Here is a 27,504-nt window from a genome sequence, read left to right as displayed (position 1 = left end):
TTTTAAACTTACACAAACCTTATATAGAAAAAGCTACAGGAGGAGGGACCATACTGTCAGGAAAAACCGTTAAGTATTTTTTGAACGGTCTGTATATATATGAGGTGTCAAAAAATGGTCTCCTCAAAGTATATATCATTCGAAACAGAACTTCATGGAATGTATAGATACATAAAGTCACATAAAATTATTTTTTGGTGCCTGTTTTGAAAATCTTAATAATCAGTTGTATCTGGATGGTCTAAAAGATCTAAATTCTAAAATATAAAATTCTATCGAAGAACCTAGAACTTAATGGAAGGAAAGTGTCCTGGAAATTTTTACTCAATATCTTCTGTTAGCTTCAGTCAATTTCCCGAGTACCCCATCCTTTGAATTAAAGGATTAAACCTAGAGACGTAAAGAAAAGCAGGTATATATTTGGGACGAGAGGGCGGAGCACTTCTGATACTCCTGTTAGATCCCATTGATTTTGTTGTTTTTCATTAAATATATTTTTTTAACCGTCATATCTACCTACTATTCTTCTAATTTTTATAAATTCAAACGAAAATTGATATCTTGTATAAAAAGGTATTATAATAAAGTATTATAAGACAATATGAATTACAAATAAAATTCTCTGTTACAGTAGTTTAAAATATATAACTTAACTTCAATTGAAATGGTTATTGAAATTAGCTTTCTTTTTGCTATAAATAAATATACATTTAGCGATTAATTAGTCAAATATATTAAAAAAATAATTTTAAGAAAGACGTAAAGGCTTCAAATCCTCTAAACGATACAAAACATGTACCGAAAATATCCAGCTAATCGTACCGAAATGTCCATATATAGAGCCCCTTCGTCCTGAAATTCGTGCAGAAATGTTTGTACACTTAGCCCTGTCATTTAAAAATGTATACTTTAAAACGTTTATAGTTCAAATTAACATAAAAGAAACTGAGCCTCGAATTGAGCAGCCTGGTATTTTAATAAAAAGAATTAATAGATAAAATATTAAAAACTATGCATTTACTGATACATGTTCGTATTATTTAAATTGAAACTAAATTTATATTTCAGGTTGTACTCTATTTAGTAGTTACTAGGCAGTCTGATAAGTCTCTAAAAATGAAACACGAAGACGTTTTTTTGGCCAAAGTCGGTTTTATTTTTCAACATACTCTCCTTTTAGGTCGATACAGCGAGTCCAACGATTTTCTAACTTTTTGATACCGTCCGAAAAGTATTGGATCGGAAGGTCTCCAAAATACGCCTCAGTTTCAGCTATGAGCTCCTCATTTGAGTAAAAACGCTTATCGGTGAGCCATCTCTTCAGGTTAGGGAACAAGTAATAGTCGCTGGGGGACAGGTCTGGTGAATACGGTGGCTGAGGTACCAATTCGAAGCCGATTTCATGCAATTATGCTTGTGCAACTAAGCATGAATGAACAGGTGCATTGTCGTGATGATAAAGCGGTTTTTTCTTCTTCAAATGCGGTCGTTTTTCGGCGATTTCGATTTTCAATCGGTCCAATAATGATGAATAGTATGCTCCAGTTACGGTTTTACCTTTTTCAAGATAGTCCACGAATATTATGCCATGTGCATCCCAAAATACGGAAGCCATAACCTTTCCGACCCATTGTTGCGTTTTTCGACGCTTCGGAACACTTGGGCCCGGTGGAACCCACTGTTTTGCCTGTTGCGTTGACTCAGGAGTGTAGTAGTGGATCCAGGTTTCATTCATGGTTATGAATCGGCGCAAAAACTCGGCCGGCTTACGCTAAAATAATGCCAAATTCTGCAGGGAAGTTGTCACACGAATTCGTTTTTAGTTCACTGTGAGCAAACGCGGCACCCATCGCGCGCAGAGCTTCTTCATGCCCAAAACTGAATGCACGATATTGCCCACACGTTCCAATGATATGTCTACAGCATTAGCTACCTCTCTCAATTTCATTTTGGGATCATTCAACATCATATCATGGATTTTTTCGACATTCTCTGGTGTAGTGACCACTTTTGGGCGTCCAGATCGTTCAGCATCAACTGTGCTCGTACGGTCACAACGAAACTCGATAAACCACTAATGAATCATTCCAATCGACGGTGCAGAGTCCGGGTAATACTTATCCAACTTGGCCTTGGTCTCGGATATCGTTTTCTTGCGAAGATAGTAGTGTTTGATCAAAACTCGAAACTCAGATTTTTCCATATTAAAAAAAACTCGGATGTTAGTCGCTTCTCAGTGCTGTAACTTGTAAATGCGTAAACATAAGTGGCTGAAGTTTTGACGGGCGTCATTTGAAGGATAAATCTCGACGAAAATGGTTCACATTAGTGAATACTAATGCCATCTCTTAGAATTTTCAGGTACTTATCAGACTGCCTAGTATCTCAAGTCGAAAAATTATTTTAAAACTTGAGGAAAATATCCCCGTTGTTAATTGTAACAAACTTTATAAGATTGCGCTAGGCGAATTTTCAAATAAATATTTCTGAACAAAATTATTTAGTTATTTAGAGACTTACATAGGTGTCTGGTTTCTGTTCAGGTAAAAGTTGCGAAATTCTTATGTGCGGCTTATTCTATTGGTTGATGAACTCTCTAGAAATATTTTTTGTATGTTCATACTTACAAAAATGTATTTAAAAAAATATTTTTGGTAAAATTAATGAATGCATAATTCGCCAATAAAATATAAGCTAATGCGTACCACGGAGATTCATAGAGAATCCTTCAAAGAATAAAATGAAGTCAGAAAAAAATATTTAAAAATATTTTTTTCAAAAATTCGCCTACTTATAGGAGCTTTCTCTTTAACTTTAAAAATCATTTTTAACAACGTTTATTTTTTCACCTTGAAATAACTTCTGTACATACTTCTTTATTGCGTCAAGATGGATGTTAAAAATTAAAAAATTCTAGCCCTACTGTTGTTTGACACCAATCAAATAGACTATGATAGAACTATGCCTTCAAAGTGCAATTATTCTCAACCAAATGACAAAGTTATTTTGTATTTGTATCGTAATCTTTTTATTTTCAATATCACTCATAAATAAAGGACTGCAGTACAGAACAATATAAGCAACAAAAGCGGAATTTTCAGGAGAACGAAATAACATTCTGTGAAATCGAAATCACCATTTGAAGATAAAAAAATCCAGTTTCGAAAAACAGAATGTAGAAGTTTACAATTTCAAATTGACAGGAGCCTAAAAATGGAAAAGGCTCGGTTGCAAAAAACGGTAAGTGCAATTTTTAGTATAAATAACAAATAAAAACTTGCTTTTGAAATTTTGAGTTGCAAAATTGAGAAATGATTTTCATCAGAAAAAGTTAACCAATTCCGAGTAAATCATTCAAGAATTTAGAGGTTAAAATTCTGTGGGGTTTGAAAATCGTCTTTAGACAAAGACTACAATCAATTTTGCAATTTAAAAAAATAAGAAAAATTTGCTCCGGAGATATATGATAGCTGAATAGAAATAAAAAAATGTCCATGCAAAAAAATTAATCCGTTCCGGAAAAATAAAGATTTCGTGTCGCGGTCTCGCTCTTTATAACATATGCGAGTTGTCACTGAAAGACGTATACAGAGAAGAAAGTTATATCTTTATTTTTAAATGAATAATTATAATAATAATTTTAACAAATATGATTTCTGATTATACGGCAAAAAGTTAAGTAAAAAAATCCCGTATAAAAGTGACTTTTGTAGAAAATGGAGATTTAAGACTTTCGGTTCATCATTGAACTGTTTTAAACAAGATTTTGGAAGGCAAATACGGTCAGAAAAAGGACTTAAAAAAAGTTAAGAGGCTAGAGGATTAAAAAAAAAGATGAAGATGGAATACAAGTACAGTCAACTATTTGGTTTTGAATCATCAACAGTCTTATTTCACTATATTAAAAACGAGATTTTAAACAAATCTTTTTAACAGAATATGTATTAGATTGTTTGAGAATTTTATATGCAAAAAGCCCAGTTTCGGACAAATGTTGGTTATCAAGTTCTGCACTGCAACCATTGAAAGGTACATAACGTTTCGAAATTTATAATCATATAAATCAAACTGTTGACAATTTAAACATTTTAAATACAACCCGTTTCAACATGAAAACAATGCAAATTATATATAGTATGCGTGAAAATAAAATAACAAAAAATTTCAGCTTTACAATTTGAAGGGCCTAAAATTAAAAATATAATAGTGTCGAAAATTGAACAATTGTACAATTCTGAAATTGTTTTATTTGCAATATAAAGGCTTCATAGTTGAAATTTTTCCAAATTAAAACTTTCCCAAGCAAATCATATCAACTACAAGTGCTGAAAATTGAAAGAGAGTTTCATATTTAATAAATATAAAATTTCATGTATGTAAATCGTTTGGAGTTACACAATTTACAATTTGTTATTAGTTATTGTTATTTTCCTCGATCGTCAGGTAACACATAGTTCTAATTGCTCCAGTGATCTTGAATACTTTCATAAAACTCTACTATCTACTGAAAATCAATTCGGCGACAGCGCCTCTTTCGCTCATTTTACTCACAAGAACTGTTAAAAGGGGATAGATACTTGTGCGAGTAGAGATGCACAGGGGGGTGCATTATGATTTTCGCCGACAATGCCATCTACATTTATCCTGACCTACTAATAATTCGATCCCCACTCCGCCGCCACTTGCCGCATCTATGTTATAATATCTTTGCCTCTATTAGGCAGAATGAGGGAGGCTCGCCTATGATTGGTGGAGAAATATTGAGAGCGCTAGTATCACCATAGGGTTTCAATTCAAATATACAATTCACATGCTTGCCTCTTAGTGATTACATTACGATCACAGTTCTTACGCTCCGTGAAATATTCCTACCAAAACATTAAATAATACGCTTATCGGCAACTATTGACAGGAATCTTTCTATCATATCAACGCGGCATAATACAACGTGCGTGCCTGGGTCTTGGAGCTAATATAAATGTAGCGACGCTGAAATCTTCTGATATCCAGGATCCTCTTAGAGTTGTACACTAGGCAGAGGAGTCTGTAGAACCTCGCAGCTCTTCTTGAGCAATTCGGGCTGACGGCATCTCAAAAATGATTGGATTGGAGAGGTTATGGGTTTTAGGATGACAGCAATGAAAAATGGCGGGCGATAGCGCAACTAAGAAATAACGGAATGAAGAAAACAAATATAAATGTCCTGAAGTCGTTCACTTTTCGATGTCCATCGTTCGCCAATGAAGATGTAAATTTTGAGGGGCGGTAAATGTAATAAAATTAGAAATCGAAACAATTTAAGAAGCTTAATTTAATTATAAAAATGTTAACAAAGCGAACCGTGAAGAATCGTGCGATTCCTGAGGTGTTAGAAATTCATATTTGTTATATCTAAGATCAAATCTTGAATATTGCAAAATCTGCAGCATCACAATGTAAAACCGATGCCTATATCGTTTTTTGGCTGGCATATTTTTATATGTGAACTTAGATATCTGCGGTTAGCAAATATTCCATGGAGCTAAAAAACAGAGGTCTGTTCGAAGGATAGCAGATTATAGTTTTGTTAATAAATTCACCAAAAAGCAGAATCTCCTTACAGGATCATGGCCAGTAAAAGCATGATAAGTTTCGAAACCAATTTTCAATATACGAAACGGTTTTACCTACTTCCTTTTTATGCCAATAGTAGAACCATTCACGTATCACGGATTCTTTATTTTAAAAACTAGAAAAATGTCATCTCCGTTTTGGCCCTCTCTCTCTCTCTCTCGCCCTCTCACTCTCTGATGCGACAAAGCAATTTCCTTATCAAATTCGCTTTTAACTTACAAACATCTAGGAAACCAATTTCACTGGCTGACTTGCAACTTAGAGCCCGTTCATTGTAATTAAAACTACTTTTTACTACATTTTAGGCATTAAATTTTATTTTTTCTTCATGAATCAATTACTTTTAACATTTTTTTCTCACATACAACTAAGTGTAGATTATTGAATCTTAGTCAAAAAATAAGAGTTATTTTTTTATACAAACATAAAAATAATTTTCGGGATATGTAAAATGTCTAATAATTCAAAAATGTTGTCAAAGAGACTCTTTTGAGAATCTATGTCTTTTGTACACTTAACATGGAATTCTACGTATTACTTTCGCCAATCACTACAGAAATATTCTTTTCCTCAATCATCATTTTCATTTATTTCTTGAAAAAACAAAATTTTAGAAATTGACTTCTCGAACTAATATTTCATGCTAACATTACTAGGCTTTTTCTCTTACCTTTATCGTTCAATAGACGGTCGTTAAAACTATGATTTTCATTTAAATGTAACCGCTCTGTCACCTTTTCGGTATCTCCTTTACAATTATTCCCCATTTCTAATGATTGGTGAAAATATTCAATTTCCCTTCTAGTACTTTTCTCTTTCAAAAACAGTATCAAATCTTCAAAACTCGTTTTTATTTTGACGAAATTCTTTGCATATTTTTCCAGATTCGAGCGCTCTTTTTCATCGACAAACACTAATAATTTTTTCATTTCTAATACTTTTGGTCTAAAATTATGATTTGACCGAAGATATTTGATCGCTTCATAAAACTCTTCAATTTCCATTTCAGATAAAACAAAATTTTTTGACCATAATCGTTTGTAGTTTATCAGATCAATTTGCAATGGGAAAAAATATCCTATATTTTCTAAAGTTTGTTGTTGATTATGGCGACACTTACTAAGATCGCCCGAAGATAAATGAGCTTTATTTTGTAACTTATAGAAAGTCTTCAGCGCGGATAAGTACTCTCCACATAATTTTCTTTGCCCACCATCCTTAAAATTATATTCCTTATAATGCAGTAGCTTTTCTAACTGATTTAGCTCATGTTCAAGGTGATCATTCCATTTAATTATCCTTTCTCTCGAACTAATATCACCATTGTCATTTGCAATCAACCAAAACAATAGACTTCTGTTTAATTCATCAATAATACTAAAATCTTGATAATCTAGAGAAAATGTATCCAATGATGGGTAAGCCGATTCTATGAATAGAAGAAAATCATTCCATTTTTTTTTCTGATCTTTACATTTCATGGCTGTCGAGCTATTAAACCTTGTGTCAGAGAAAATAGGAATATCATCATCATCTCCAATTTCTTGGATGAAATTATTACCACTACTTTCTATATCGAAGATCAGCAATTGTCTGAGATTCTCTATATCAGTTTTAATATTGTCTTCATCAAACCTTTCACTTAAGCTTAATTCAAAAGACTTAAACTCATTGAACTTACGCCAATTAGAAGGAATAATAATTGAGGAATTTAATTCAATTTTATAAACGAATTTTTGTTTGCACTGATTTTCAGTTACTTCTTTTTTCTTTTCATTGAATGACGCGATTTTTTTTTCTGGTTCTAAATCTTTGTGAGATAAGAGAACATTTTCAGCTAGTAGTATATCAACGCGTGATATAATATTGTTTCTTGAATCCTCATCGATCGATGCTGCCTTTAACTTTTGTTCCTGCTCATTCTGTTGCTTTCTAGGACACTGAAACTTGTTGCTACCATCAAGCGTACTAGTTTGAGGTAAAGAATCATAACTAATTTGATCTACTTGGCAATTTCTTCGTTTAAACGAAGAAGTCTCTACTTTCTCAGTTGGTTCAACTGTGTTTGTTGTCGTCATGGTTATCGTTGTCTTCTTGGCGTTCGCTTTCGCAAAAAAAATGTCAAGCTCTAAGTCATTTAAATTCCAAATATCCTGTGAATAAACAGTTGGAAGTTTGAAGACAGAAAAGCGCTCGCTTCCTATACTGGATAATAATTTATGAAAGTTTTCAAGTTCATTTTCCGAAATGATGGTTATGGAAATTCCACGAGACCCGTACCTTCCAGCTCTTCCTATTCTGTGCAAGAATGTTGCACTATCTACTGGAATATCGAAATTAATCACCAGATTAACGTTTTCAGCATCAATACCTCTTGCTGTCAAATCGGTTGTCAACATTATTCGACACTCATAATTCTTCAGCATTGCAATGTGGGTTAGTCGTCTATTCATGTCCTGATTTCCGGCAATATATATTGCAGAAAATCCCATGGAAGTAATTTTATTGCAAACAGATTGGGCACTAAAAGAACAATAATAAAACAAAATAAAATATCGTGAAAGTATTTTTTATGTAACGCAAGCTTGACTTTCGCATTTATGTCATGATTGCGTTTCTTACTTAAAGTAACCGTGTCTGTGAACGTGAAAGAAAATTAATGCTGGTTTGTGGGAAAGAATTCCAAGTAGGGCAGAAAAAAGTCCTTTTATTAAAAACCAACCGAATTTATACTCTTCTTCAGTATTTGGTAGCCAGAAGTACAAAGGAAGCAAGGCTGCTCTTAATATTGTCTAAGTACGCGCGTTGTTATAATTTGTAATATACACCGTAAAGAAAGCTTTGGTAATATTTACATTTAGCTAGTAATTATACCTGCGGTGTAATTTCAAATTACAATATGTAACCTTATTAATTTACGATACTACAGTACCTATTTGCAGTCTATTGCGATTCCACTTAGGGTAAAAATGAGAAAATAAAACAAAGGTTGTTATATTTGCAGTCGACTGTAAAATTACTACGAGCGATGATAAAAATTATTCAATGGACGTGGGAGATAGTAAGTTAACGTAAGTTAATACATTTATTTGGGACGTTAAGTCTACAAAACTGTATACAAATTTGTATAATTTTTGCTTTTCTATCGCGAGGGAGTAAGTCCGCATGAACAAATGCCGCAGAATTATTTGCAAGACGTAAATTTGAACCATTCGCGACTAGCGAGTGTTAGTCGTGCCAAACGATGAGTTCTGGAGACGCTCAACCAGCCTCTTTCAATTTGGTGCGCATTACGTTTGTTGTTTTCGTACGTCATATCAAATATATAGTTTTTAACGTTTTTTTACGATTTTGGATTACTTGGAAATTTATAAAAGGTTATTATATAAAAATGCTTAACACACACACACACAGGAACCGAACGCGTCCTCGGGTCAGAAAAAATCAACACTTTCTCTCTGACCCATCTCGACTCTTCCAAGACTCTCCAGTTATTGTCGACCACCCGCCCAAACCTTAGGAGGCACAGTATTTTGGAAAGAAGTCTACGAAGCGTAGCAGGATGTCAGGAGAACATGCTCAGCGATAGATGTGTCTGCAAAGATGTAGCATCCTACCAGCGTGAACTATCGATGGCCTGGATTGATTACCAGAAAGCTTTCGATTCGAACTCCCATAAACGTATCATCTGTCTTTTGGAAAGCTTAAAAGTTCATCCGCAAATCGTGGGGTGCATACAGAGATTGATGCCGTTTTGGAAAACCAGATTTACTATCTCATCTGGAAAAAATGGTGTGATAACTAACAAGGTCACCTTTCAGAGAGGTGTCTTTCAGGGCGATACCATGAGCCCACTCCTCTTTTGCCTCACATTATTGCCACTATCTCTAGCACTTCGCCATTCCGACGTTAACTTTTGCGGTAGACCTGCAGATCGAAAGTACAATGTCACTCATGTATTTTACATGGTCGATGTTAAGATCTATGATAAAAACAAAGAGCAAATACATCTAGCTCTAGGTATTGTCGAACCATATACTAACGAAATGAATGAAATTTGGGTTAGACAAATGTGCCAAGATTTATTTGAAGCGAGGAAAATTAATGGCATCCCTGAAGACCCTGAGCTCGTCGATAGAAACGCTATACGACACCTTTGCACTGGAGAGACTTATACATATCTGGGCGTGCCACAGAGCCGCATTCAGGATGTGTAATCTATAAAGGATACTTTCCGACTCAGATACAAACGTCTCATCCGGCAGATTTGGTCTTCCGAACTGTCGGCGAGGTACAAAGTATCTGCAAAGAACATGCTTGCCGTCCCGGTAGTAGGCTATTCATTTGGAGTAGTTCCATGGACGAAAAACGACCTCAGATCCCTTGATATCGGGACAAGAAAGGTTATGCAGATGAACAAAAGCATGTATCTTAAGTCTTCTGTTCCGCGACTGTACATAGCACACCGTCAAGGTGGTCGCAGAATATTGAGTCTTGAATGTCTTCAGAACAGGATTATTCTGGGTACAGCACATAGAGTCGCAAATGGAAGAGACCCTCTTCTTAAAATGATCACGAATCAAGAAGAAGTGCGCAAAGGAGCTTTTCTGTACAAAGCAGCGGAGGAGACTGCTGAAACACTTGGACTTAACTTCAGTATTAGGGGTGAGCAAAATGCATCAATTTTGAAAAGCCCGGATTAAGAAAGCACAAGAGAAAAACTTTCGTGAACAGCTCCTCGATAAGAGGATGCACGGTATCTTCCACAGAAATGTGGAGGATCAGTCAATGTCGTGTGAGCTAACGTTTGCTTTCCTTAAATCGCCCGAATTGAAGTCTGGTACGGAGGGTATCATTTTGGCATGCCAAGACGGTGTCATTTCCACTTTAACATACCGTCGCCACATTTTGAGCCAAGACATTCCCGATGATAGCTGCAGGGCATGCCATGCACACCCCGAGCATTTAGCTCACATATTATCTAGTTGTCCAACTCATGCGGGAACGACCTACATCCAAAGGCACAATGCGGCACTAAGAGTGCTTTATTGCCATCTCTGTCACTCTTACGGTATTAACCTTAATATGACTCCTCTAAACGCTCCTAGGGAAATTGAGTCAATTGTCGAAAATGGGAAGTGGCGCATATACTGAAACTTCATATTCTCGACAACTGTTTCTGTCTCAAACTCGAGGCCTGATATGGTTCTTCTTGACTTCGAGAAGCGAAACATGTTCGTTATCGAATTTTCGGCACCAGCTGACAAAAACATCACAGTCAAGGAGAATGAAAAGAAAGAGAGGTATAGAGACCTTATAAGGGAGTTGCAACGATTGTACCCGGAATATTCTGTTAAACTAATCGTCTTTATCATCGGCGCTCTTGGAGGTGCCAAGCTTTCACTCGTTAATAGCCTGAAAAGCATCCCTGCGTGTCAACAATATGCTAAAACACTTGCGGGGAAAATGCAGAAGGCGGTAGTTCTTGGATCGCACCGTGTTCTTAGGGTGCACGAAACTTTTCCGGATCGTCGTATTGATTCCGTTACAGACTGTAACCACCTATCTCACGGTCGTTAAACGTGGTTATGGCTGAAATTTTACCGCGATTTCGCTGGGAGCGGGTGCAATTTTTCAGATTAGCACCCGTTCTCAACGAAATCCTGCGGTTGTCCTTATGTCAAATTATTAATTATATATAGAATGCTATTTTCAATAACTATAAAGGATGTTTGTGTATAACGGAAGAGTTTAGAGTTGCCTAACATTAAAATATCATTTTGACTGTGTGTTGACTTACGGCCCTTACGTAATTTCACGGTCGACGACGGGCAATTTACGTCCTGCATGTATTTCTTTATGGCGCACGCATATTGGGAAGGAAAATATGTATTTTTATAGAATTCTTTTTTCTTACTATGCGCCACACCGGTCGAATAGTTTCCATCGTAGCAGGATGTTAATTTTAACCAAATTTTTTACAGTGTACCAATAAGTATGCTTAAAATGATCTCCGGGTACCGCAGCCTTCCCGATCCCTCGGCGACACTTTTCTATTGTTCAGTGCTGGACTAGGTCTCGAAGCTGGACGGCTGTCGATCGGCGGCTTCTACATTATGTTACAGGGGCATTCAAATAGAATATAGTGTATGAAATATGTTGCGCCCTATCATAGAGGTCGAGTCGGAGGCGCGATGCCGTGTTAAGATGTTGGGGCAATTGCTATGCACAGTAGCGTACGTTAAAGAAATTTGTATACTATTTATACTAAATATATTTATACAAAATTAAACATGTATGGAGTATAATTATCAACGAAACGCATGGGTTCATTTTTTTATAATTTACAGAAGTTTTGAACCATTTGCATACTTTTCTTTATAGTTTGTAGTTTTTTTATCATTTGTCTTTTTTGGTAAAAAAATGATTTTTTTAGTTGAATATTCATTTATTTGGTTGAAAATTACTTTTTTAAAAGTAAAAGTCAATTTTTTCTGCCGAAAATTTGAATCAATTTTTTATCGAACTCTCAAGCATTGAGGAATTTTCCGCAGCACCATTGTTATAAACTATTCTTGTGGCCAAATATATAAAATTTGAGATTTTTTCAAATTAGAATTTCCTTTAATCGCCAGAATGGCTTCAGTTATTCCTTAATAATAAATATTTAATAATATTTGATAAAATATAACAATATAATTTTTTATAAACAAATTAGATAAACAAATTCAAAATTTTAATAAAACATTTAATTTTAATATTCTGCCACAATAATTGTTTCTAACAATGGTTATTATCAACTTTTCAATTAGTTTTATAATTAAATGTCATTCCTACATTAATTTTTTTACCGATACTAAGACTATTTGTTAATTTGTTCATAAAATTTGTTTATAATAAACCCTGAGTCCCTAAATATTCATTTAAGACAATACAAAGTTTACCTGATCAGTTATTAAATCGCAAAAATTGTTATGTACAAAATTACAGTTTTTCCATACTTTAAGTGAAAAAATTATTAATAAAAAAATAGAGGAGACGAAACTTCGGAGCGTCGAGCTCTTTAGAATTTAATGAACTTTAATGCAAAACAAAAAATTCAAAATCGGACCAAACTTCAAGGCTCTGGACATTTTTGAACGAAAAAAGTGCATTTCCTCTCACTGTACGCGCCTTTCACTCGACCTCAATGGTAGATTGCAACAGAGTTCATACACTTTATTTCATTTAAATATCCCCTGTAAGATAATGCAGAAGCTGCCGTTTGAGAGCCATCCAGCTTCGAGACCGAGTCCAGCGCTGACTAATAGATAAGCGACGCCGAGGGATCGGACAGGCTGCGGTACCCTAAGATCGCCTTAGCCCAATAAATGTATTGGGAAATTTAGGGAACATGATCTAAACAGAAGACTTTTTTGAGTCCATAATAAAAGATGAAACCTTCAGGAAAAATAGTAAACCGACAGTCAAGCCTGACATTTACATTATCATTTAGCTTTACTTTTGTTACATTTAAACAGAATACTTTTGTTCCATATAAACAAAATACTTTTGTTACATATAAACAGAAAATGAAACATAAATGATAATTACCGCGTTTGGTAGTTTGAAAATGCCAGACATTGTTTAAATGGAATCGTGCTCAAGACTTTAGCCAATTCTTCGATCTTAATATGTACCTGAAAAATCAAAAGGTTGTAGTTTATTGTATTGTTTGTTTTAATTTACTCATTTATAAAGCAAAAATATATCACTTGGTTTAAAATTTTTATTTTGTTATATTTAACATTTTAATTTTTTACGTATGTCGCTTGAAAAATCACGCAAAAATACACATGCACTTATAATCAATATCAACGGTAAATATCTCGTAAACCGTAAAAGGTATGCAAAATTAAATAAAATTTACGTACCTCACATACGAGGTGTGGCTATTAAATAACTGAACTGATTTTCTGGCTGTTTACCAGGAGCTGAAACAAAAATGAGCAGGGTCGCATATTGATGTGAGTTTCTTCTCTACAAACCCAAAAAATTTCACGGTTCTGTGATCCTCAGTACGGTTGTAATCTTCGTTCGAAGCAGACTGTGTATCTGTACTCCGTCGGAATTATGTTGATTGTGAAAGTGGAACGCGTCAACGTAAAACTCCTTGCGAATCTTGTCAAAACGGCCACAGACGGCAAGTTGAAAATATTTTGAAATTATTCGAAAAAATCTATGCCTGACCATTCGAGCAATTACTGAAACTTTACTGCCGAAACTTCTCACTCCTGAGGAAAAGAAGACACGATTTAACATTTTTGTTGACATCCCGTAAACATTGACTATGATCATGTGGTATTCAGAGATAGAACGATAGTGTAGAGTGTGAAGAGAGTACGGAAAGGGACGAGAAACCGTGTGTCAACAGTTCTCGTTAACCCGTGTATCAAGGTAGACGTTTGGGTTCTGGAGTTAATTAATCGCCGATGACAATAACAGTTAATTATGAGGAATCATTGAGTTCTTTATTGTGGTACACCTCCCCTTTTAATGATACGACAGATCCAAAGTCTTTAGAAAATCTAATAACTTGTGACGAATCATTGTTTTTTCAACATGATCCTGAAACTACGCGCCAATTCATGCATTGGAAGAGTACCAGTTCACGAAGACAAAAGAAAGCACGGATGAGCAAGTCCAAATTGAAAGCAATAATAAAACGAACGGAAATTATCATGGATATATACAGTTCAAACCGTGGACCTAACAAAAGTATGTGAGAGTTATAATATTGAGTTCAGTGATAATTACAAGACTATCATTCGCAGTGTTTGAAGAATTGATGGCCGTGTGTGAAGATGTGGATCCATGAACATTGGATTATAAGGCATTAATATTCAAAATATCAACATTATACGAGCCTAAAAGTAATGAACACCTTTCACGATTTAAATTTAGGAATCGAAAACAAAAGTGAGGTGAATTAATTGAAGAGTATATTGTAGATGTTGTGGAAAGAGGAATCATACAAAGGATCAATGTTATCTTCGGGAAAAATATTGCAGAGAGTGTGATAAGAAAGGTCACATTTTTAGAGTATGCTGAAGAAATGATCAAAATGATGGTAGAAGTCAAAATTCTTTAGAAGTAATTGAAAATGGCGAGTCATCGGAAGTAAAAGATCAGAGATTTGAAAATTAATTTTTTAGGATTGAAGCATAAGATTTAGAAATAAAATGCCCTCAAATATTATTTAATTACTCAGTCGAATCTATTCTTGAAAAAAATGCTTGTGAACTCAATTGAATTAGACATGGAGGTCGAGACGGGAGCTGCAATAACAGCAATTTCTGAAAAACTGTTAGAAAAAAATTCTCCAAAGTTTCTTTAGAACCAATAAAAACGCGCTTGAAAACATATGATAAACATAATATTAATGTGCTAGATTATTCAAGCGTTAAGTTAATCAGAAAAAAGTTAATTCCAGGCAAAAGCTATATGAAGCTCGAAATGGTAGACTTTCCATTATAGGCAGAGACTGGCTTCATATTTTAGGAGTGTCGCCACCCAAGTTTGATGATAATACGGTAAACTGGAAGTCAATGCATAAATAAACCACACACGTGGTAGAGGAAATTCAAGATTTGAAGGAAAAATTTGTCAAAGTTTTCGATTCAAGTTTTGATTTATGTAATAGAGGCGCATTGCAAATAACACGAAAACCTCGAGCCAAGCCAATATTTATTCAGCCGAGAAGATTACCATTCTTATAATAGGTAAAGTCGAAGGAGAAATAAAAGGTTTAAATAATTGAGGTATACTAATTCCGATCGAGTTCAGTGATTGGGCTACCCCAATTGTTTATCTCATAAGATCACACGGTTCAGTGCGTTTATGTGGCGACTATAAAGTTAGTTTAAATAAAAACATACAAGTTGATCGTTATCCCCTTCCACGGACGAAAGAATTACTGAAGAAGCATCAGAAGCATATCAGCAAGTACCCTTATCAGAAGAATCGCAAAAGCTGGTAGTAATAATTATCCATTTAAGGTTATTTAAAAGCACAAGATTATCATATTGTGTTTCTACAGCTCCCGGATCTTTTCAGCGTATCATGGCAACTTTGCTTTTAGGTATATTGTGGATCGTAGTATTTCTCGAAAATATATGCATATCAGCTAAAGACAGCAAAACACACATGTATCGAGTGCATCAAGTGTTAAAACGTTTAGTGAATGCAGATTTAAGGTTAAAATTTGACGAATGTAAATTTTTTGAATCAGAAGTAGAGTATGTAGGATATAAAATAAATAGAGAGGGAATTGAGACAATTACAGAAAAATTAAAAATCGTTTTAAGGGCCACCCCATCAGAAAACATCACTCAGTTGCGTAGTTTCCTGGGGGGAGTGAATAATTATGGGCGTTTTATAAAAAAATTAGCGCATAAACTTCGACTATTATTTGATTTATTGGGAACAGATAAGTTTTATTGGTCGAGAAATTGTTCATCAGCTTTTGAGAATATAAAAAAAGAATTGACATCGAATAAAATCCTAGTTCAATTTGACTCTAAGAAGAAAATTGTATTAACAATAGATGCGCCACCGCAAGGAATTAGTGCAATTTTGTCACATGTCAAAGAATATAACTTAGATCGACCTGTTTGTTATGCGGATGGGCCAACATTCTTGTTGCAGACAGACAATTCAGCATTATCACGTATCTTTCATCGAGAAAAATCCATCCGTGAAATTGCTATAGCTCGGTTTCAGCACCGGGCTACATTTTGGGGGTAGTCGAATGAAATCATTAGCAAGATCTTTTGTTTAGTGGTCAAATATTGATGATGATATTGAAAAATTAGTCAAGGTGTGCGAACCTTCTTTAGAAACCAGAAAAAATCCTCCAAAAATTCCATTAACACCTTGGCAATGGCCAATTACTCCTTGGCACAGATCACACGCAGATTTCTTGGGTCCCTTTTTCGGTAAAACAATTTGGCTCATGGTCGATAGGCATACAAAATGGCCTGAGGTATTCATTGTACTAAATATGGAAGAAAATACAAAGATCGAAAAATTTAAATAAGTTTATTCTCGGTTCGGCTATCCTGTTCGCTTAGTTACGAATAATTATTCGACATTAAAGGTAGAAGCTTTTACAAATATTGTTAAAGTGCCCTTGTATTGCAAGATCTAATTTTAGAGCACCAAGAAAGACAGACACGTAACCACCGTGGAGAGCGTAATGTTAAGTTCAATTTCAGAAATATATTTTTGGTTCGTGATTAAAAAGAAGGGAAGGCAATATGGATTCCAGGTGATATTATTAAAGAATTAGTCCCAGGAGTTACGTATCAGGTCAGAAATGCGAACGGTAGATTAATGAAATGTCATGTAAATCAAATGATCGAGCGTGGTTCAAATAAGAAAAAAAAACCCAGCAAGTAAAGAGTAAAATGCGGATAAAGAGGATGATGTTAGAGTTAAAGGAGATGAGAAAGACTCAAAGGAAAACCTTGGATGTAAATATAGGTGAGAGTTAATTATTGTAAAAATAGTTTCTTAAGCTTTAAGAGATAAAAGATTTGAAAGAAAATTAAACGTATTAAAAGTTGGTCAAAGTATAAGAGGGGCAGTGTGTAGTATCTAGAGATAGCACGACCGTGTAGAGGGTGAAGAGAGAGTACGGAAAGGGACAAAACCCCGTATGTCAACAGTTCTCGTAACCCGTGTGCGAAGATATATGTTTTGGTTCCGGAGTTAATTAATCGCCGATGATAATAAAAGTTAATTATGAGGAATCATTGAGTTCTTTATTGTGGTACACCTCCCCTTTTAATGATACTACGGATCTAAAGTCTTTAGAAAATCTGATAACTTGTGACGAATCATAGTTTTTTCAACATGATCCTGAAACTACGCGCCGAGAAATTTTTTACATCGAATGGGTGTCTGAAGGTTGAACAGTTAACCAGATATATTATAAGAAGGTTTTGAAAACCCTTCGTGTACGCGTAAGAGAAAGAGGATTGGAAATGTGGAAAATAGCTCACGGATTCTTCAACAGGAAAATGCGCCAGCACACAAAGCTACGCCTAACCATCAGCTTTAAAGAAAAAAATCCTGTATGGAATATCCATCATTTTGACCTGATCTAACCCCCTGTGACTTTTCTGTTTCTGAAGATCAAATGTGGGCTAAAAGGAACCAGATTCGAGTCCATAGATTGTAACAGAATCATTACCATTTACTGAAACTCGGCACAGTCCTGCACGAAAGGGTTGCAGAGTCGTGCCCGAGATTAGACAAAATCCAACGAGGAGTTCCCAAGTCCCGCAAGATCGCATCTCCAATAGTCAGTCTGTGCTAGTTTGCACTCGTGATAACAAGAGTGGAAAAGGGTGTGTCAACCAAGTTTCCAGAACTCGCTCTCTCGCAGCCGTGCTTCCCAGTCCATTTGCCGCCATGTTGACTCGCAACTCCTGGGGAAGCCTTCCCCTCACACTTCCAGGATTCTATCGGACCACTATTTGAAAAGGGATCTCCAACCCGTCTAAGGCCTACGTACCACGCCACGGGTATCGTGCCTCACCTTACTGTACGCGGCAATAACTGCCATATTATTCTTATCACAAGCACCTCGCTTTATTGCGTCTCTACCTAGTTCTGGACATTCCATTTCCTGATCTCCCTCCTCGCCATTACATCCATAAAACCTGGTGCCCAACCCAAAAAGCCCCATGATCCTCCTCCTTTCAAAATTGAAAACATGCCGAGAAAAAGGGTCACAATTAAAAAAAAATTATGACTGTAGTTCGGACTTTTCATTAACAAACTCTTTCAAATTATTGATGGCTATTGATTATAAAAAGCATTGTCAATTGTCAGAATATGAAATTATGTTATGACAACTCCAATGTTTAAACCATTTTTTTCTCATTGGTATATGTATGCAATGATCTATGCCACCCATGATTTTCCAATATAATACAATTCCGAAATAATAAAGAAGATAGTCCCGCGTATGTTATCGAAGAACTAAAAAGGGTTCAAAGTAATAAAATCAACGATCGCGATATTCTAGAAAATTTGGACGCGTTATTAATAGAAGATGCTAAAGACTGGTGCTCGATAAATACAAATTCTTGGAGATCAATATCCGATTTTTTCGAAGATTTCAAGAAAGCCTAGATACTAGGCAGTCTGATAAGTCCCTGAAAAATGAAACACGGATACGTTTTTTTGGCCAAAGTCGGTTTTATTTTTCAACATACTCTCCTTTTAGGTCGATACAGCGAGTCCAACGATTTTCTAACTTTTTGACACCGTCCAAAAAGTACTCGATCTGAAGGTCTCCAAAATACGCCTCAGTTTCAGCTATGAGCTCCTCATTTGAGTAAAAACGCTTACCGGTGAGCCATCTCTTCAGGTTAGGGAACAAGTATTAGTCGCTGGGGGCCAGGTCTGGTGAATACGGTGGCTGAGGAACCAATTCGAAGTCGATTTCGGCGATTTCGATTTTCAATCGGTCCAATAATGATGAATAGTATGCTCCGCTTATAGTTTTACCTTTTTCAAGATAGTCCACGAATATTATGCCACGTGCATCCCAAAATACAGAGGCCATAACCTTTCCGACCCATTGTTGCGTTTTTGGACGCTTCGGAACACTTTGGCCCGGTGGAACCCACTGTTTTGCCTGTTGCGTTGACTCAGGAGTGTAGTAGTGGATCCAGGTTTCATCCATGGTTATGAATCGGCGCAAAAACTCGGTCGGCTTACGCGAAAATAATGCCAAATTCTGCTGGGAAGTTGTCACACGAATTCGTTTTTGGTCCACTGTGGGCAAACGCGGCACCCATCGCGCGCAGAGCTTCTTCATGCCCAAAACTGAATGCACGATATTGCCCACACGTTCCAATGAGATGCCTACAGCATTAGCTACATCTCTCAATTTCACTTTGGGATCATTTAACAGTCCGGGTAATACTTATCCAGCTTGGCCTTGGTCTCGGATATCGTTTTCTTGCGAAGATAGTAGTGTTTGATCAAAACTCGAAACTCAGATTTTTCCATATTAAAAAAAACTCGGAGGTTATTCACTTCTCAGTGCTGTAACTTTTAAATGCGTAAACATAAATGGCTGAAGTTTTGACAGGCGTCATTTGAAGGATCAAGCTCAACGAAAATGGTTCCCATTAGTGAATACTAATGTCATCTCTTAGAATTGTCAGGCACTTATCAGACTGCCTAGTAGTTCAAAGGTTATCAGAGGAAATAAGACAAAAATTTTAATTTTGCAACCAAAAATGAACCCAATACATTCACTCATACCTGACCGAAATTAAAAAATTATTTAAAAAATTGAATCTGAGAAAAAGTCGCGAATGTACCTGAAAATTCTAAGAGATGGCATTAGTATTCACTAATGTGAACCATTTTCGTCGAGCTTGATCCTTCAAATGACGCCTGTCATTTGATGATCTCAAATTACTCAAAAACTAGTGCTTACTGATTAAGTGTAATTAAGTGCAATGTGAGAAGAAACAAAAAGGTCTTACTCTGCTGAATTTAACTTTAATCAATAAATTAATAGTTGTTTTTGAAATTATGAGTTTTCATTGACTTTTTACTGCACCCGGCGAACTCTATCTATTTAAATAAATAATTTAAAAAACATTCTACAAGTTTTATACATGGTCCTTCGAGCCGGATAATCGTGAAAAAACTTTATAAACAATATAAAAAAGTGAAAAATAAATTGACAAAAGACCGTTTTTGAAAATTCAAATGGCGATCGCCATTGCGGTATCGCCTAGTATCACGTTCGACTAAGGAAGTTCGCGGTTCACTTTACATTTATTTGCTTATTAAATTTAAAGCAACTAAGTCTTGTATAAAACTCAAATTGAGTCGCTGCGGTTGGACCTTTGCATTTGATTTTCGATCAACCAAAACTCAAATATCCTGTGACAATTAAATGTGAAAAGCACGTACGTGCAAATATTGTCAATCTGTGTACTTTACGTCATCGAACAAAGTCTAATTACTACCGGGAAAAATTCCTTCGCTATAATGAAGATAATGCTGTCCCTCAGCATGTTTTCAAGTGCTCACTTCCTCTCATAGGGTCTTCGCAGGATCGATCGGCCGGACTGTTTCTTCCATCCAAGTGACGAAATTATGAGCTCACCAGCTGAAGACTGTCGACAGCTTGAAGCTGTCATTCTTTTACTTACGTAAGGTGTTATGTGTTATGACAATCCTGTTTATATTGTAGCTTTCTATATTGGTAAGATAACTTTGAATTATTTGAAATTTTAAAGTTATTCTATAGGTGAACTATTTTTATGATTTGGCCACAATTTCTGTGAGGATTTATGGACACTAGTATTTGAATTTAAAGTTATGAATTTTTCTCACACATTCGATTTATTTCTAAAATAGAGATTTCACCATTTGTGAATTATACTGCGGCTTGTAAAATTATTATTAGTCATTTTTCTTGCATTATACTTCTTTAAAGAATTGCAAAAAATGGAGCCTTTACTCTCGGAGTTAACAGAAGTCTGTCAATCGATAATGCGAACTAAAAACAAATTTAAAAAACTAGTCGCCCGATAGTATGAATCAATCACAGGTTGTTCGACATGATACTTTACCGATCAAACTTCCGCAAATTATATTGCCTGTATTTTCTGGGGTTTATAAGTATTGGGAAAATTTTCGAGACATGTTTGATGCATTAATTATTCAAAATGATTCCTTGTCAAATGTAACAAGATTACACTATTTGAAATGATCTTTGAAAGCGAAGCTGAACAAGTGTTAAAACACGTCATAATTACTGAGGCTAATTTTATTTCTACTTGGGAGTCGCTAAAGGCTAGGTATGATAATAAGAGAGCTCTTATTACAGCTCATTTACATGAATTTATTAGTCTTCGATTCATTTTTAGAAAATCGTATTCGCGTTGTAGAAGCTATGCAAGCTTCGAAGGCTAATGCTAAACCGAGCTCACAAGACAAGAATAAACGTTATAATTGTTTTACACTGGGTCATACGCCCTTTAATTATACAAGCAAAGTAAAGTGTAGTAAATGTGGTAGGAAACATAACATCTTGTTACACGTAAATAACTTAGAATCTACCACAACGCCATCAACTGATACTGCGTCTTTGCATTCTCAACTGGCAGTTTCAGGTTCTTCAGCTCCACCAGACGATGACACTGGTGCTGTAGCTCAGGTGGCGAGAGCAAATCATGTCTCACCTAATAATAAATCTGACAATGATCTTTCGTTCCATTTCTTAAATAATCATCCAAATATAAGCAGTTCAACGTTACTAGCGACAGCCATAATTACTCTACAAGCGGATAATGGAAAGGCTCATAAATTTAAAGTTTCATTGGATCAAGGTTCGGAATGTTGTTTTATCTCAGAAAGGGTGATGAAAGTTTTGAATCCTAGTTTCCAAAAGGTTAAAGCTGTAGTTTATGGTGTTGGTGGAGTCAATATTGGCTATTCAAGAAAATTAGCTCGAATAAATTTACTTCCTACTAAAAAATACTGTCCTAAAGTTCTAATTCAAGCCTTAGTATTGCTCCATCTTACCTCTTACACGTCGCCTAAAAGACCTAATCGGAAAAGTGATACTAATTTGCCTGAATTGAGGTTAGCTGATCCTAACCCCTTTAGTTCCCAACAAATAGATTTGATTTTGGGCGTGGATAAATATGGTTCGTCTTTACTGCCTGGCCTACAACACGGTGTTTTGGGCACTCTCACAACTCAATCTACCGTCATTAGTTGGATCTTGTCGGGTCCCGTTATGGCAAATAAAATAGAGGCAAGCATCCCACTTACTGTACATCAGAGTATATTTTCTGAAGTCTTGCATGAAGACTTAACTAAGTTTTAGGAATTAGAAGAACTTCCAAATAGAGACCCGTTAAGTGATGAAGAAAAACTTTGTGAAGAATATTTCGTCATGACTCACCAACGAACGAACGATGGACGATATTTAATACGGTTACCATTTAAAAATGAGCCACCAATAAAAATCGGTGTCTTCCTTTCGAGAGCAAAAATTGTATTGAGAAAGGTTCTACGACGATTATCTGAAAATTCTTAATTGTTGAAGAAGTATTCAGATTTCTTATCTGAATATGAAAAGTAAGGGCATATGGAACTTGTAAATGAGGAAGAGCTAGATGATTCCTCTCAGATTGTCTATTTATCTCACCACCCGGTTTTGAGAGAATGTAGTTCAACTACAAAGCTAAGAGTTGTATTTAATGCATCAAGCTTAACCTCTAATAATACTTTTTTAAATTCACACTTACACATTGGTCCAAAGATTCTTAATGATTTAGTCTCGATTATCTTGAATTGGAGATTGCCTCGGTTTGTTTACATGGCTGATACTGAGAAAATGTTTAGGCAGATTTTGGTAGATCCTCGTGATTGCAATTATCAAAGAATTTAATGGTGCTCCCCTAGTAAAAAAGTAGTGGCCTATCGACTTTTGACCGTCACTTATGGCACTGGGTGTGCTCCTTACTTGGCTAATGAAGTAATTAAACAATTAGCTCATGATGAAGGAAACAAATTTCCTTTAGCCAAAAGAATCCTGGAAAAAAATATCTACGTCGATGATGTTTTGTTTGGGGCGGATACTAAAATAAAAGCCAAGGGGAAGCGAGTTCAAGTATCTCAATTGTTGGAGGCCGGCGGTTTTCACTTGCGAAAATGGGCATCTAATGATCCAGAATTATTGGAAGATTGTCCTTCTGGCAAACAACAAGCCACGTAGCTCATGCACGAACTCTCAGAAAAGGACCGTCAGCATTGCTTCCAAAAGTGGATAATCAGTATAAATCGATGTATAGATCGGGAAGGGAACACTATATCCATTGAGTAATTTGTAAAATAAAATTTTAAACAGGATCAGTCCGGTTATTTAATAGACACATCCCGTATATGTAATTCGTATATACAGATACTCATTAGCCATTGATGTATATAAACATGTACCCTAGAATTTAGGGCTAAGTCGCTTATTCATAAAAAATATTCAAAAAACAGTTTTAATCGAATGAAAAAATTCTGATTATATGATAATACCTGCTTCATTACATTTGGATGTTGCGGAACAATAGTAACAAACTGTCTTAATCCAACAAGTATAGGTCCATCATTATCTGGGGATGCTAATTTTGGAGAGCGCATATAATAAGCTAAAAGAATATCTAAATCATCTGGGTACGTTGCACTAGACGATATAATTTGTTTGTTGGTTGCTAATTTGGAAAAAATGTAGCTGAAATATGAGATACGTTTTGTTATATACTGCCTTTGTAGTAGGCGATCTGATAACTAGTGATATTTAAATACACTAACTTAATATCCTTCTGAAAACTCATTTCCATTAGTTTATCTGCTTCGTCAAGCACCAAGAGTCGAACACTATTAAGTTTCAAACAACCTAAGTCAATCAAATGCTTTATTCTTCCAGGAGCACCAACTACTATTTGGCATCCATTAAGTTTCTGTTTATCTCCATTTATTGCAACACCACCTATGAAATATTCGACTTTCAAACCTAGAACATAAAATCATTCTTAAAAATTATTTAAGTCTGGAATTTTTAGTAAAAAAAGTGCTTATAAGTTTTTTAAAATAATTTTATATCACATCACAAGTCGGGTTAGACGCACGTCTTTACCGCGGGAGGTCAATGTTCGCAGGACCAGTAGAAAAACCATGGCCGAATGCCATGGTTTTTTCTCGTCGTCTGATAAACATTGAATTCCCGGCGTAAATACGTGTGTAACCCAAGGAGTGATGCAAGCTATTTTATTCGAAACCCTCATAAGTTCTATAAGCCTATATAACAACTTAAGAAGTGAGCGTCCGAAAGTTCTTTACCGAAATGGTGCGAGAACGTCAAATGAAGTGAACGTTTTTTGACAATGATGATAATCACTGACCGAACATTCTTCTGTTTTATTTTCTCTATCTGGCAAATCACATGATTATGAATGTACGAAGATTCAACATTATAACACTTTGCGAGGTAATTACTGATAATTGAAGGTTTCACGGATTCTACTGTTGTTTGTATGATTGTAGATAAAAACATGAAAATCATTCTCGTCTTACTTATTTGAGTACCATGATCATTCTGCAATACTTCTCTGTCCCAAGTTGCTGATCAATCTGTCTAGCAATTTCACCAAGTGAATAGACTCACTAAGTAGGCATATGAGGTTCATCACTTAGACCCTTTAGTATCCAAGGTCTTTTGTTTCAGGCGTCATTCACTCTACTGACATTCTTTTGTTTAACTAATAGTCGCAATCCTTTTTTGTCTTGGCATACTTTTTTAACTTCTTTAACGTCCATTCATTTTTTCATAGAAACTCTAGTGTTTCTGTGACTTCTTATGTCTCTTCTAACTAGAGTATTTACTCTTATCTTTCTCTTGATAGGTGTATGTCACGCAACCGTAGAGCACAGTGGGTACAAATATAGAATTATGCTTTGGCATTTTAATTTTATTCGATAAATTATTACATTTGATAATGGGCCCTGCTCTACCGATAAACATCTTACCTTTGTTTATGCGCCTATATAACTCCTAGCATGTCTTTCCGTCACTAGTAAATAAGCTACTAAGATATCTGTACTTATCAACTTATTATATTCTCTCATAATTTAAGACAATGTTGCATAATGGTTTCTCACTAATTCATTCGAATACCTAATTTTTGTTTTATTTACATTAATTTTAAGACCCATGCTCTTCATGAGTGTATTCTGTTAGTTCAGCATGTGTACCCTTACAGTTTCAAAATCCACACCTTCTTCGTCGAAAAGGGCTATTCTTAAACACTTGTCCATGAATAATACATAGAAATTGCCATGAAGACATTATGCATCCTTGTCTAACACCTTGCAAAATATCAAACCAGTCACTCAGTTTTCCATTTACCATTTAATTATTGCAGTTGCTTTTATCTCTTTCTTTTGTACTTTGGTACGATTATCCTTTTTTTCTAGTTGTCTTCTTCTGCTTGGATTATATTTTTCCTTTACTAGTCGCATAGTATTCTTCTTTTTGTCCCTGTAATCATCGTTAACTCTATTCATCTCCTCATCGCTAAGACCTGCGACGTTCGAACTCTTTTTGTACGCATCTTTCTTAGATTTATGAGCAGCCTGAATTTCATCATTTCACCATGCATCACCAGACTTTCTTCCTAAAACCGCAGTACCACAAACAAGAGTGGCACTCGTAACTAAAACATCCTCGACCATAGTGGGTAAGCCCTCTATATTTTTATTGTCTATTAACGCCTTCCAAGGTTTCTCTTCTATCCGCTCGTTTATCTTTTTCTGAAATTCTATTCGCTATCTTAACACTCACTTTTTTGGGACTTTTTTTCATTTTATACGATTATTATTGTGGAATATTATACAACCTAAAGTTAAGGCTAAAAATCGAAGCCCCTCACTTTTTTTATTACAACTCGCTCAAAAAAATCTCTGAATTGTTTAATAAAAAGCATCTGAAAGCTTCAAGCTTACCGAATTCAAAGATAGAAACATTTTCGTCTAAAAAATGTTGGGTAATGGAGGGCAAAACATCCCAAAAAACAAGGGTTTTTGGCCTCCTTTTTCAAACTTCGACCTTCAACTGTTCCCAGAATGCGGTCCATAGGCCGATGCTGATTAAAATAAAAAATATTCAAAATGTTATTGCTTTCGTAATAATTCAGTGAACTGAGGGAAGATGTAAGGGGAGTTATGAAACAGATGAAAAGTATGTGGGAAGACTTCAGGATCAGGGGTGAGGTATGAGAAAAGGAGGTAAAAGAGCTGAGAAAGAAAGTAGAAGGATTAGAGAAAGAGGTATTGTTGGCAAGGGAGAACAAAGAAGTTACAATAAAGCAGATAGAAGAGGAGATTAGGGTGTTGAAGGAAAGAACGGAAAAAGGCTTGAGAAGGTGTAGGGTAGGTTGGCAATGGAGGCAAACGATATGGAAAAATAAGTTAAAAATGGAAAGAAAAGAGAGGGCAGACAGGAAAAATAATATTGTGATAATAGGGTGGAAACTAAAGAAAGGGAAGAAAGGAAGAACGTGAAAGCGTCCATTCAAACATAGTTTGTGTTAAAGGCAAGGTAGCGAAAGTGAGGTTGGAAGGAAGAAAGAAAAACGAAGTGGCAATTTAGGAATGAGAGAGCTGGTCAGAAAAGTTGCAGATAAAGCGAAATAAAAATAGAATAATGGATAAGAAGGTCTTTATCGATCACAATTTGAGGAGAAAGAAAAGGGAGGCGCAGAGAATGCTGAACGACAGAGCTAGGAGGGAGAGGAGTAAAGAGAGCGGCCAAGGTAGTGCATCAGGAAATAATAGTAGATGTGCAAATGTGGATGTGGAACGAGGAGAAATACATGTTGGAAGAATTGCGGGGGAATTTATTTCGTAGGATATAGGAGGATGGGGGTAAAGCAGGGTGGAGGAGTAGTGAAAATACTGCACTGGGACGTAGCAGGGGTAAAAAAGAAATATGAGGATTTCTGGAGGTATATCCCGGAATGTAATGTTGTGGGCCTGGTAGAGACGTAGGTAAAGAGAAAGGAATGGAATAGAATAGAGCCAAAGCTGCCAAGGGTGTATAGGTGTAGGCTACAGGAGGCGATCAGAGTTAAAAAAAAAAGGAAGAGCTAGTGGGGAAACTATCATTGGGTTTGAGGATGGATTAGAGGAAGGTCATGGAGAAAACGAGGGCTCAAGTTTGTAACAGTGTACAATAAGTATATGATGGAATGAGTGGAAGACTTTCTAGGCGAAAGAGAGAAGAGTATGGTGATTCGGGGGGGGGGGGGG

At 35.7% G+C, this 27,504-nt stretch overlaps 1 protein-coding gene across 7 annotated transcripts in view; it reads right to left on the bottom strand.

Annotated features, from left to right (window-relative positions):
* Positions 1-27,504, bottom strand: part of LOC117175836 (ATP-dependent RNA helicase dbp-4-like) — a 92,963-nt gene that overhangs the window by 13,410 nt on the left and 52,049 nt on the right. For 6 of the 7 annotated variants that reach the window (XM_033365610.1, XM_033365609.1, XM_033365612.1 and 3 more), the window contains 4 exons: positions 24,010-24,211; positions 23,734-23,929; positions 13,207-13,292; positions 6,284-8,136 (listed from right to left, as the gene is read on the bottom strand). In XM_033365610.1, the coding sequence (XP_033221501.1) occupies positions 6,284-8,136; positions 13,207-13,292; positions 23,734-23,929; positions 24,010-24,211 (2,337 nt within the window). The remainder of the gene's footprint in view (positions 1-6,283; positions 8,137-13,206; positions 13,293-23,733; positions 23,930-24,009; positions 24,212-27,504) is intronic. The other variant, XM_033365614.1, reaches the window with a different exon arrangement.

Source organism: Belonocnema kinseyi, chromosome 7 (assembly GCF_010883055.1).
Source record: "Belonocnema kinseyi isolate 2016_QV_RU_SX_M_011 chromosome 7, B_treatae_v1, whole genome shotgun sequence".
In the NCBI taxonomy this organism is placed as follows: Eukaryota; Metazoa; Arthropoda; class Insecta; order Hymenoptera; family Cynipidae; genus Belonocnema; species Belonocnema kinseyi.
The sequence above is the reverse complement of the archived record's forward strand: the minus strand, read 5'-3'. Positions and strand labels throughout refer to the sequence as shown.